This window comes from Oncorhynchus kisutch, linkage group LG7 (genome assembly GCF_002021735.2).
Source record: "Oncorhynchus kisutch isolate 150728-3 linkage group LG7, Okis_V2, whole genome shotgun sequence".
NCBI lineage: Eukaryota > Metazoa > Chordata > Actinopteri > Salmoniformes > Salmonidae > Oncorhynchus > Oncorhynchus kisutch.
The window spans coordinates 55,935,461-55,947,930 of record NC_034180.2 but is presented as its reverse complement, the minus strand read 5'-3'; the positions used below and the strand labels follow the sequence as shown (position 1 = coordinate 55,947,930).

The following is a 12,470-nucleotide window of genomic DNA, read 5'->3' as shown; positions in this document are numbered from 1 at the left end:
TAATACTATACGAATCATGTATTAATACTAATACTGTAATAATCATGTATAAATACTAATACTGTATGAATCATGTATTAATACTAATACTGTACTAATCATGTATAAATACTAATACTTTACTAATACTATACGAATCATGAATGAATACTAATACTATACGAATCATGAATGAATACTAATACTGTATGAATCATGTATGAATACTAATACTGTATGAATCATGTATGAATTCCAATACTATACTAATACTGTATGAATACTGTACGCATACTAATACTGTATGAATACTATACACATACTACTACTGTACGGATACTGTACATGTACTGTAACTATACTACAACTGTACTAAATATGACTTTCTGGTTGTATCGTAGATGTTGACAACGATCGTTGTGACCAGTACACGGACTGCTACAGCTGTACAGCCAATACTAACGGCTGCCAGTGGTGTGCTGTTCAGTGTGTCTCTGTGAGCTCCAACTGCACGGCCGTCACGGTAAGAATGGCCAATGGGCTGCACTCATTATCATTACATTATAGGACTTTACATGTAGATTTACATGGACTTTACACAATGTCTCTTTGTTGCAGAATTCCAGTAAATTCCCAGGGTTTTCAGAAATGGGAAGGTTCCTGGAATCAGGAGGGAGAAAGCAGGAAATACTGGTGTTATTAATATGTATGACATGTCTTCCTATCCCAGGGGGCCATAGTGGAGTATGATGTCTGTCCTAAAGACAACCCGTCATATGTCTGCAACAAGAAGACCAGCTGTAAGAGCTGTGGGGTGGACCAGAACTGCCAATGGGAACCTCGAAACCAGGAGTGCATCGCTCTACCAGGTGAGAATCCCAAAAAACAGAAGTGTATATGCTTACCTGGTAACCTAGAAAACAACTGGTGAGAACCCAGGAACCAGAAGTGTATCTCTCTACCTGGTAAGAAACCAGAAGTATATCTCTCTACCTGGTAATAAACCAGAAGTGTATCTCTCTGCCTGGTAAGAAACCAGAAGTGTGTATCCCTACCTGGTAAGAAACCAGAAGTGTATCTTTCTGTCTGGTAAGAAACCAGAAGTGTGTATTTCTGCCTGGTAAGAAACCAGAAGTGTGTATCCTCTGCCTGGTAAGAAACCAGAAGTGTGTATCTCTGCCTGGTAAGAAACCAGAAGTGTATCTCTCTACCTGGTAATACAAAACCTTGTCTGTATAGTACTGTACATCTCTCATCAAAGCTGTACTGGTTTGCTAGTGTTTAACAGTATACTGTGCTGTGCAGGGATGTGATACTTCCTAATGAATTAATCAGGGATTCCTGATTTTCTTAGATGTGTCCTCCATTTACAGACAGAGCCTTCAGAAAGCATTCACACTCCTTGACTTTTTCTAAATGTTGTTGTGTCCCTGATCTACACCCCATAATGCCATTTTTTAAAATGAATAAAACATGAAAAGGTCTTGAGTCAATAGGTATTTATTCCCTTTGTTATGGCATAAATACGTTTAGGAGTAAATTTGCATGGACTCATTCCGTGGTTAATAATATAGATATGTTTTTCCCCTTGGTACTTTTACCCCATTTCCATGATGTCTATTTGGTAGTTATCAAATTATATTGGTCACATGGTTAGCAGATGTTAATGCAAGTATAGCAAAATGCTTGTTATTCTAGTTCCGAAAATGCAGTAATATCTAACAATTCCCCAACAACTACCTAATGTCCTGATCAGTTGGTGTTAGTCTTGTCCAATCGCTAGGGCTGTTGCGGTGACCGTATTACCGCCACACACGAGTCATGAAGGCAGTCAAATTCCACATGACCGTTTAGTCACGGTAATTAGGCTTCTCCAAGCTCTGATGTTGCTGATGGTCATTAATAGTCTACCAAACATGCTAACTGTCTGGTACTCAGTACTCTATTGTACTTCTAATCACTCTGACATCAATGCAAATGAAATGGAAAATCTAATCAAACACCTCATGAGAGCCCATGAGCTCATGTTGCACAACATTTCTATAGGTTATGCAATTTGGGGATAAAACAGAGTGATGGCCTCTATTAAAAAGAGGAGGATCCAATTAGCTTTCTATAGGCTAACCCTACTATATTTATTTTAAACTGTCCTAATATTAAGCATTAAGCACAGGCAAAATATTTGAGGAAAACCTGGTTGTCTGCTTTCCAACAGACACTGGGAGAAGAAAATCAATGGCAATACTTGAAACTGTCTGTCTAGCAATGATCAACATTCAACTTGACAGAGCTTGAAGAATTTTGAAAAGAATAATGGGCAAATATTGTACAATCCAGGTTTGCAAAGCTCTGAGACTTACACAGAAAGACTCACAGCTGTAATCACTGCCAAAGGTGATTTTAAAAAGTATTGACTCAGGTGTGAATGCTGATATAAATTGGATATTTTGGTATTTATATTTCAATAAATGTGCAAACATTTCTAAAAACATGTTTTCACTTTGTCATTATGGGGTATTGTGATGTCATTATGGGGTGTTGTGATGTCATTATGGGGTATTGTGATGTCATTATGGGGTGTTGTGATGTCATTATGGGGTATTGTGATGTCATTATGGGGTATTGTGATGTCATTATGGGGTATTGTGATGTCATTATGGGGTGTTGTGATGTCATTATGGGGTATTGTGATGTCATTATGGGGTATTGTGATGTCATTATGGGGTATTGTGATGTCATTATGGGGTATTGTGATGTCATTATGGGGTATTGTGATGTCATTATGGGGTGTTGTGATGTCATTATGGGGTGTTGTGATGTCATTATGGGGTGTTGTGATGTCATTATGGGGTATTGTGATGTCATTATGGGGTATTGTGATGTCATTATGGGGTGTTGTGATGTCATTATGGGGTGTTGTGATGTCATTATGGGGTGTTGTGATGTCATTATGGGGTGTTGTGATGTCATTATGGGGTATTGTGATGTCATTATGGGGTATTGTGATGTCATTATGGGGTATTGTGATGTCATTATGGGGTATTGTGATGTCATTATGGGGTATTGTGATGTCATTATGGGGTATTGTGATGTCATTATGGGGTATTGTGATGTCATTATGGGGTATTGTGATGTCATTATGGGGTATTGTGATGTCATTATGGGTTGTTGTGATGTCATTATGGGGTGTTGTGATGTCATTATGGGGTATTGTGATGTCATTATGGGGTGTTGTGATGTCATTATGGGGTATTGTGATGTCATTATGGGGTATTGTGATGTCATTATGGGGTATTGTGATGTCATTATGGGGTATTGTGATGTCATTATGGGGTATTGTGATGTCATTATGGGTTATTGTGATGTCATTATGGGGTATTGTGATGTCATTATGGGGTATTGTGATGTCATTATGGGGTATTGTGATGTCATTATGGGGTATTGTGTGTAGATGGGTGAGCTTTTGTATTTATTTAATCCATTTTGAATAAAATCTGTAATACAACAAAATGTGGAATAAATTAAGGGGTATGAATACTTTCTGAAGGCACTGTACCATAGAAAATGGTAGATTTTTTTTCTACAGATGTGTATGTTGATAAGTTGGTGTTAGATGTTTTAAAGGGATACTTTGGGATGTTGGCAATGAGGGCCTTAATCTACTTCCCCATAGTCATACTAGTAGATACTCATAGACTTCAAATCAAATGTATTTATATAGCCCTTCGTACATCAGCTGATATCTCAAAGTGCTGTACAGAAACCCAGCATAAAACCCCAAACAGCATGCAATGCAGGTGTAGAAGCATGGTGGCTAGGAAAAACTCCCTAGAAAGGCCAAAACCTAGGAAGAAACCTAAAGAGGAACCAGGCTATGTGGGGTGGCCAGTCCTCTGGGAATGACTTCCAGTCATTGTGCTAACGCTAGTTAGCATTGGCTCGCAAAACTACTTGTAACTTCCTTCATACTGGACACAGAGACATGAACATGGTATCCATGAGTTCATCTGACTGGGGAACTAGATGAAGGGCCTCATTGACAAAATCCACAAGGTTTGTCTTTAACGGTCCTGTCCTGTTCTTCTTGCAGAGAACCTTTCTTTCTATAGACATCTATCTCTCTTTATAATATATCAAAATATATCAAAATGTATCTTTCTCCCTCCAGAGAATATTTGTGGTGAGAGTTGGCACCTGGTGGGTAACTCGTGTCTGAAGTTCATCACAGCAAAGGACTCGTACGACAACGCCAAGCTGACCTGTCGGGGTCACAACGCCGTCCTGGCCTCGTTGACCAATCAGAAGGAGGTGGACTTTGTCCTTAAAGAGCTGCAGATCATGAACGTTCTGGTGAGCAAGGTCACTATAGTTCCAATATATTACAACATATATAGAAAGGTCACTATAGTTACAATATATTAGAACATACAGTGGGGCAAAAAAGTATTTAGTCAGCCACCAATTGTGCAAGTTCTCCCACTTAAAAGATGAGAGAGGCCTGTAATTTTCATCATAGGTACACTTCAACTATGACAGACAAAATGAGAAAAAAATTCCAGAAAATCACATTGTAGGATTTTTTTATTAATTTATTTGCAAACTATGGTGGAAAATAAGTATTTCGTCAATAACAAAAGTTTATCTCAATAATTTGTTATATACCCTTTGTTGGCAATGACAGAGATCAAATGTTTTCTCTAAGTCTTCACAAGGTTTTCACACACTGTTGCTGGTTTTTTGGCCCATTCCTCCATGCAGATCTCCTCTAGAGCAGTGATGTTTTGGGGCTGTTGCTGGGCAACATGGACTTTCAACTCCCTCCAAAGATTTTCTATGGGGTTGAGATCTGGAGACTGGCTAGGCCACTCCAGGACCTTGAAATGCTTGAAATGCTTCTTACGAAGCCACTCCTTCATTGCCCGGGCGGTGTGTTTGGGATCATTGTCATGCTGAAAGACCCAGCCACGTTTCAATGCCCTTGCTGATGGAAGGAAAAAAACAGCCATTTTTCCAGCCAAAGATTGGAGTCACAAAAAGCAGAAATATGGATAAAATGTATCACTAACCTTTGATGATCGTCATCAGATGACACTCATAGGACATCATGTTACACAATACATGTATGTTTTGTTCGATAATGTGCATATTTATATCCAAAAATCTCATTAGCGCCTTACGTGCAGAACTGTTTTGTTTCCAAAACATCCGTTGATTTTGCAGAAATACACAAACAGATTTTTTTTAAACTTGACGGAAAAAGCATAATCTGAGAACGGCGCTCAGAACCCAAAACAGCCAGAGGAATATTTTGGAATCAACAAAGTTAGAATCAACACCATAAATATTCACTTACCTTTTGATCTTCATCAGAAGGCAAATGACTGATTTGTTCCATCATTTATGTCCAAATAGCCACTTGTTGTTAGCCCAGTAATCCATCTTGAGGCGCAGGCACTTCATCCAGACAAAAACTCAAAGTTCCGTTACAGTCCTTTAGAAACATGTCAAACGATGTATGGAATCAATCTTTAGGATGTTTTAACATAAAACATCAATAATGTTCCAACCGGAGAATTCCTTTGTCTTCAGAAAAGCACTGGAATGAGAGGTAACTCTGTCGGGAGCGCGCGTCATGAGACCAAGGCTCTCTGCCAGACCACTGACTCAAAGAGCTCTTATGAGCCCCTCCTTTATAGTAGAATCCTCAAACCAGTTTCAAAAGACGGTTGACATCTAGTGGAAGCCGTAGGAAGTGCAACTTTATCCATATCTCAATGTGTATTCAAAGCTTAGTAGGTAGTCTAAGCTTTGAAAAACTATAAACCTCCCACTTTCTGGTTGGATTTTTCTCAGGTTTTCGCCTGCCATATGAGTTCTGTTATACTCACAGACATCATTCAAACAGTTTTAGAAACTTCAGAGTGTTTTCTATACAATACTAATAATAATATGCATATATTAGCATCTGGGACAGAGTAGGAGGGAGTTTACCTTGGGCATGTTATTAATTCAAAAGTGAAAATGCTGCCCCTTATCCCAAAGAAGTTAACCACCTGAGGACCTCTACAGTGGAAAAAAAGGTTAACACCATAGTACCCTCCAAACTCGTCATTAAGCTCGAGACCCTGGGTCTCGACCCTGCCTGAGGCAACTGGGTCCTGGACTTCCTGACGGCCGCCCCCAGGTGGTGAGGGTAGGTAACAACATCTCCACCCCGCTGATTCTCAACACTGGGTCCCCACAAGGGTGCATTCTCAACCCTCTCTTGTACTCCACTATATAATTGAGAATTTCAATAAGCATTTCTCTATGGCTACAGACCTATATATATCCTACCCTTTCTTTCTAAGGTCTTCGAAAGCCAAGTTAACAAATAGATTACCGACCATTTCGAACCCCACCGTACCTTCTCAGCTATGCAATCTGGTTTCAGAGCTGGTCACGGGTGCACCTCAGCCACGCTCAAGGTCCTAAACGATATCATAACCGCCATCGATAAGAGACATTACTGTGCAGCCGTATTCATCGATCTGGCCAAGGCTTTCGACTCTGTCAATCACAACATTCTTATTGGCAGACTCGACAGCCTTGGTTTCTCAAATGTATTTATTTATTTTGCTCCTTTGCACCCCAGTATCTCTAGTTGCACATTCATCTTCTGCCGATCTACCATTCCAGTGTTTAATTGCTATATTGTAAGTACTTCGCCACCATGGCCTATTTATTGCCTTATCTTACCTCATTTGCACTCACTGTATATAGACTTTTTGTTTTCTTTTGTTCTACTGTATTATTGACTATGTTTTGTTTATTCCATGTGTAACTCTGTGTTGTTGTATGTGTCAAATTGCTATGCTTCATCTTGGCCAGGTTGCAGTTGCAAATGAGAACTTGTTTTCAACTTGCCTACCTGGTTAAATAAAGGTGTTCTCAACTAGCCTACCTGGTTAAATAAAGGTGTTCTCAACTAGCCTACCTGGTTAAATAAAGGTGTTCTCAACTAGCCTACCTGGTTAAATAAAGGTGTTCTCAACTAGCCTACCTGGTTAAATAAAGGTGTTCTCAGCTAGCCTACCTGGTTAAATAAAGGTGAAATAAATCAAATATATATTTTTTAAAGAAACTCCCTGATCCCCCACGACTGCAGACAACACTACAGTGGTAGGCTTCATTACCAACAATGACGAGACAGGCCTATAGGGAGGAGTTGAGGGCCCTCGGAGTGTGGTGTCAGGAAAATAACCTCACACTCAATGTCAACAAAACAAAGGAGATGATCGTGGACTTCAGGAAACAGCAGAGGGAGCAGCCCCCATCCACATCGACGGGACAGTAGTGGAGAGGGTGGAAAGTTTAAGTTCCTCGGCCTCCACATCACAGACAAACTGAAATGGTCCACCCACACAGACAGCGTGGTGAAGAAGGCGGAACAGCGCCTCTTCAACCTCAGGAGGCGTAAGAGATTTGGCTTGTCACCTAAAACACTCACAAACTTTGACAGATGCACAATCGAGAGCATCCTGTCGGGCTGTATCACTGCCTGGTATGGCAACTGCTCCACCCATAACCGTAAGGCTCTCCAGAGGGTAGTGAGGTCTGCATAACGCATCACCGGGGGCAAACTACCTGCCCTCCAGGACTCCTACAGCACCCGATGTCACAGGAAGGCCAAAAAGATCATCAAGGACAACAACCACCCGAGCCACTGCCTGTTCACACCGCTATCATCCAGAAGGCGAGGTCAGTACAGGTGCATCAAAGCTGGGACCGAGAGACTGAAAAAGAGCTTCTATCTCAAGGCCATCAGACTGTTAAACAGCCACCACTAACATTGAGTGGCTGCTGCCAACACACTGACAATGACTCAATCAGACTGTTAAACATACTGACTCAACTCCAGCCACTTTAATTTTATTTACATATCACTTTTATTTATTTATTTTACCTTTATTTAACCAGGTAGGCAAGTTGAGAACACCTTTATTTAACCAGGTAGACCAGATCACCTTTATTTAACCAGGTAGGCTAGTTGAGAACACCTTTATTTAACCAGGTAGGCAAGTTGAGAACAAGTTCTCATTTACAATTGCGACCTGGCCAAGATAAAGCAAAGCAGTTCGACAGATACAACGACACAGAGTTACACATGGAGTAAAACAAACATACAGTCAATAATACAGTATAAACAAGTCTATATACAATGTGAGCAAATGAGGTGGGAAGGGAGGTAAAGGCAAAAAAGGCCATGGTGGCAAAGTAAATACAATATAGCAAGTAAAACACTGGAATGGTAGTTTTGCAATGAAAGAAATAAAAATAATGGGGTGCAAAGGAGCAAAATAAATAAATGTATTAAATACAGTTGGGAAAGAGGTAGTTGTTTGGGCTAAATTATTGGTGGGCTATGTACAGGTGCAGTAATCTGTGAGCTGCTCTGACAGTTGGTGCTTAAAGCTAGTGAGGGAGATAAGTGTTTCCAGTTTCAGAGATTTTTGTAGTTCGTTCCAGTCATTGGCAGCAGAGAACTGGAAGGAGAGGCGGCCAAAGAAACCAAAGAAATTGGTTTTGGGGGTGACTAGAGAGATATACCTGCTGGAGCGTGTGCTACAGGTGGGAGATGCTATGGTGACCAGCGAGCTGAGATAAGGGGGGACTTTACCTAGCAGGGTCTTGTAGATGACATGGAGCCAGTGGGTTTGGCGACGAGTATGAAGCGAGGGCCAGCCAACGAGAGCGTACAGGTCGCAATGGTGGGTAGTATATGGGGATTTGGTGACAAAACGGATTGCACTGTGATAGACTGCATCCAATTGGTTGAGTAGGGTATTGGAGGCTATTTTGTAAATGACATCGCCAAAGTCGAGGATTGGTAGGATGGTCAGTTTTACAAGGGTATGTTTGGCAGCATGAGTGAAGGATGCTTTGTTGTGAAATAGGAAGCCAATTCTAGATTTAACTTTGGATTGGAGATGTTTGATATGGGTCTGGAAGGAGAGTTTACAGTCTAACCAGACACCTAAGTATTTGTAGTTGTCCACGTATTCTAAGTCAGAGCCGTCCAGATTAGTGATGTTGGACAGGCGGGTAGGTGCAGGTAGCGATCGGTTGAAGAGCATGCATTTAGTTTTACTTGTATTTAAGAGCAATTGGAGGCCACGGAAGGAGAGTTGTATGGCATTGAAGCTTGCCTGGAGGGTTGTTAACACAGTGTCCAAAGAAGGGCCAGAAGTATACAGAATGGTGTCGGCGTAGAGGTGGATCAGAGACTCACCAGCAGCAAGAGCGACCTCATTGATGTATACAGAGAAGAGAGTCGGTCCAAGAATTGAACCCTGTGGCACCCCCATAGAGACTGCCAGAGACCCGGACAACAGGCCCTCCGATTTGGCACACTGAACTCTATCAGAGAAGTAGTTGGTGAACCAGGCGAGGCAATCATTTGAGAAACCAAGGCTGTCGAGTCTGCTGATGAGGATGTGGTGATTGAGAGAGTCGAAAGCCTTGGCCAGATCAATGAATACGGCTGCACAGTAATGTTTCTTATCGATGGCAGTTAAGATATCGTTTAGGACCTTGAGCGTGGCTGAGGTGCACCCATGACCAGCTCTGAAACCAGATTGCATAGCAGAGAAGGTATGGTGAGATTCGAAATGGTCGGTAATCTGTTTGTTGACTTGGCGTTCGAAGACCTTAGAAAAGCATGGTAGGATAGATATAGGTCTGTAGCAGTTTGGGTCAAGAGTGTCCCCCCCTTTGAAGAGGGGGATGACCGCAGCTGCTTTCCAATCTTTGGGAATCTCAGACGACACGAAAGAGAGGTTGAACAGGCTAATAATAGGGGTGGCAACAATTTCGGCAGATAATTTTAGAAAGAAAGGGTCCAGATTGTCTAGCCCGGCTGATTTGTAGGGGTCCAGATTTTGCAGCTCTTTCAGAACATCAGCTGAACGGATTTGGGAGAAGGAGAAATGGGGAAGGCTTGGGCGAGTTGCTGTTGGGGGTGCAGTGCTGTTGACCGGGGTAGGAGTAGCCAGGTGGAAAGCATGGCCAGCCGTAGAAAAATGCTTATTGAAATTCTCAATTATGGTGGATTTATCAGTGGTGACAGTGTTTCCTATCTTCAGTGCAGTGGGCAGCTGGGAGGAGGTGTTCTTATTCTCCATGGACTTTACAGTGTCCCAGAACTTTTTTAAGTTAGTGTTGCAGGAAGCAAATTTCTGCTTGAAGAAGCTAGCCTTGGCTTTTCTAACTGCCTGAGTATAATGGTTTCTAGCTTCCCTGAACAGCTGCATATCACGGGGGCTGTTCGATGCTAATGCAGAACGCCATAGGATGTTTTTGTGTTGGTTAAGGGCAGTCAGGTCTGGGGAGAACCAAGGGCTATATCTGTTCCTGGTTCTAAATTTCTTGAATGGGGCATGTTTATTTAAGATGGTTAGGAAGGCAATTAAAAAAAATATCCAGGCATCCTCTACTGACGGGATGAGATCAATATCCTTCCAGGATACCCCGGCCAGGTCAATTAGAAAGGCCTGCTCGCTGAAGTGTTTCAGGGAGCGTTTTACAGTGATGAGTGGAGGTCGTTTGACCGCTGACCCATTACGGATGCAGGCAATGAGGCAGTGATAGCTGAGATCTTGGTTGAAGACAGCAGAGGTGTATTTAGAGGGCAAGTTGGTTAGGATGATATACAGTGCCTTGCGAAAGTATTCATCCCCCTTGAACTTTGCGACCTTTTGCCACATTTCAGGCTTCAAACATAAAGATATAAAACTGTATTTTTTTGTGAAGAATCAACAACAAGTGGGACACAATCATGAAGTGGAACGACATTTATTGGATATTTCAAACTTTTTTAACAAATCAAAAACTGAAAAATTGGGCGTGCAAAATTATTCAGCCCCTTTACTTTCAGTGCAGCAAACTCTCTCCAGAAGTTCAGTGAGGATCTCTGAATGATCCAATGTTGACCTAAATGACTAATGATGATAAATACAATCCACCTGTGTGTAATCAAGTCTCCGTATAAATGCACCTGCACTGTGATAGTCTGAGGTCCGTTAAAAGCGCAGAGAGCATCATGAAGAACAAGGAACACACCAGGCAGGTCCGAGATACTGTTGTGAAGAAGTTTAAAGCCGGATTTGGATACAAAAAGATTTCCCAAGCTTTAAACATCCCAAGGAGCACTGTGCAAGCGATAATATTGAAATGGAAGGAGTATCAGACCACTGCAAATCTACCAAGACCTGTCCGTCCCTCTAAACTTTCAGCTCATACGAGGAGAAGACTGATCAGAGATGCAGCCAAGAGGCCCATGATCACTCTGGATGAACTGCAGAGATCTACAGCTGAGGTGGGAGACTCTGTCCATAGGACAACAATCAGTCGTATATTGCACAAATCTGGCCTTTATGGAAGAGTGGCAAGAAGAAAGCCATTTCTTAAAGATATCCATAAAAAGTGTCATTTAAAGTTTGCCACAAGCCACCTGGGAGACACACCAAACATGTGGAAGAAGGTGCTCTGGTCAGATGAAACCAAAATTGAACTTTTTGGCAACAATGCAAAACGTTATGTTTGGCGTAAAAGCAACACAGCTCATCACCATGAACACACCATCCCCACTGTCAAACATGGTGGTGGCAGCATCATGGTTTGGGCCTGCTTTTCTTCAGCAGGGACAGGGAAGATGGATGGAGCCAAATACAGGACCATTCGAGAGAAGAAAACCTGATGGAGTCTGCAAAAGACCTGAGACTGGGACGGAGATTTGTCTTCCAACAAGACAATGATTCAAAACATAAAGCAAAATCTACAATGGAATGGTTCAAAAATAAACATATCCAGGTGTTAGAATGGCCAAGTCAAAGTCCAGACCTGAATCCAATCGAGAATCTGTGGAAAGAACTGAAAACTGCTGTTCACAAATGCTCTCCATCCAACCTCACTGAGCTCGAGCTGTTTTGCAAGGAGGAATGGGAAAAGATTTCAGTCTCTCGATGTGCAAAACTGATAGAGACATACCCCAAGCGACTTACAGCTGTAATCGCAGCAAAAGGTGGCGCTACAAAGTATTAACTTAAGGGGGCTGAATAATTTTGCACGCCCAATTTTTCAGTTTTTGATTTGTTAAAGTTTGAAATATCCAATAAATGTCGTTCCACTTCATGATTGTGTCCCACTTGTTGTTGATTCTTCACAAAAAATACAGTTTTATATCTTTATGTTTGAAGCCTGAAATGTGGCAAAAGTTCGCAAAGTTCAAGGGGGCCGAATACTTTCGCAAGGCACTGTATATGAGGGTGCCCGTGTTTAAGGCTTTGGGGAGGTACCTGGTAGGTTCATTGATAATTTGTGTGAGATTGAGGGCATCAAGTTTAGATTGTAGGATGGCTGGGGTGTTAAGCATGTTCCAGTTTAGGTCGCCTAGCAGCACGAGCTCTGAAGATAGATGGGGGGCAATCAGTTCACATATGGTGTCCAGAGCA

General features: G+C 41.7%; 1 protein-coding gene across 5 annotated transcripts in view; it reads left to right on the top strand.

The window, feature by feature from the left end:
• Positions 1–12,470, top strand: part of LOC109882006 (attractin) — a 715,620-nt gene that overhangs the window by 630,849 nt on the left and 72,301 nt on the right. For 4 of the 5 annotated variants that reach the window (XM_031829397.1, XM_031829396.1, XM_031829394.1 and 1 more), the window contains exons 13-15: positions 381–502; positions 710–848; positions 4,148–4,338. In XM_031829397.1, coding sequence (XP_031685257.1) covers positions 381–502; positions 710–848; positions 4,148–4,338 — 452 coding nt within the window. The remainder of the gene's footprint in view (positions 1–380; positions 503–709; positions 849–4,147; positions 4,339–12,470) is intronic. The other variant, XM_031829398.1, reaches the window with a different exon arrangement.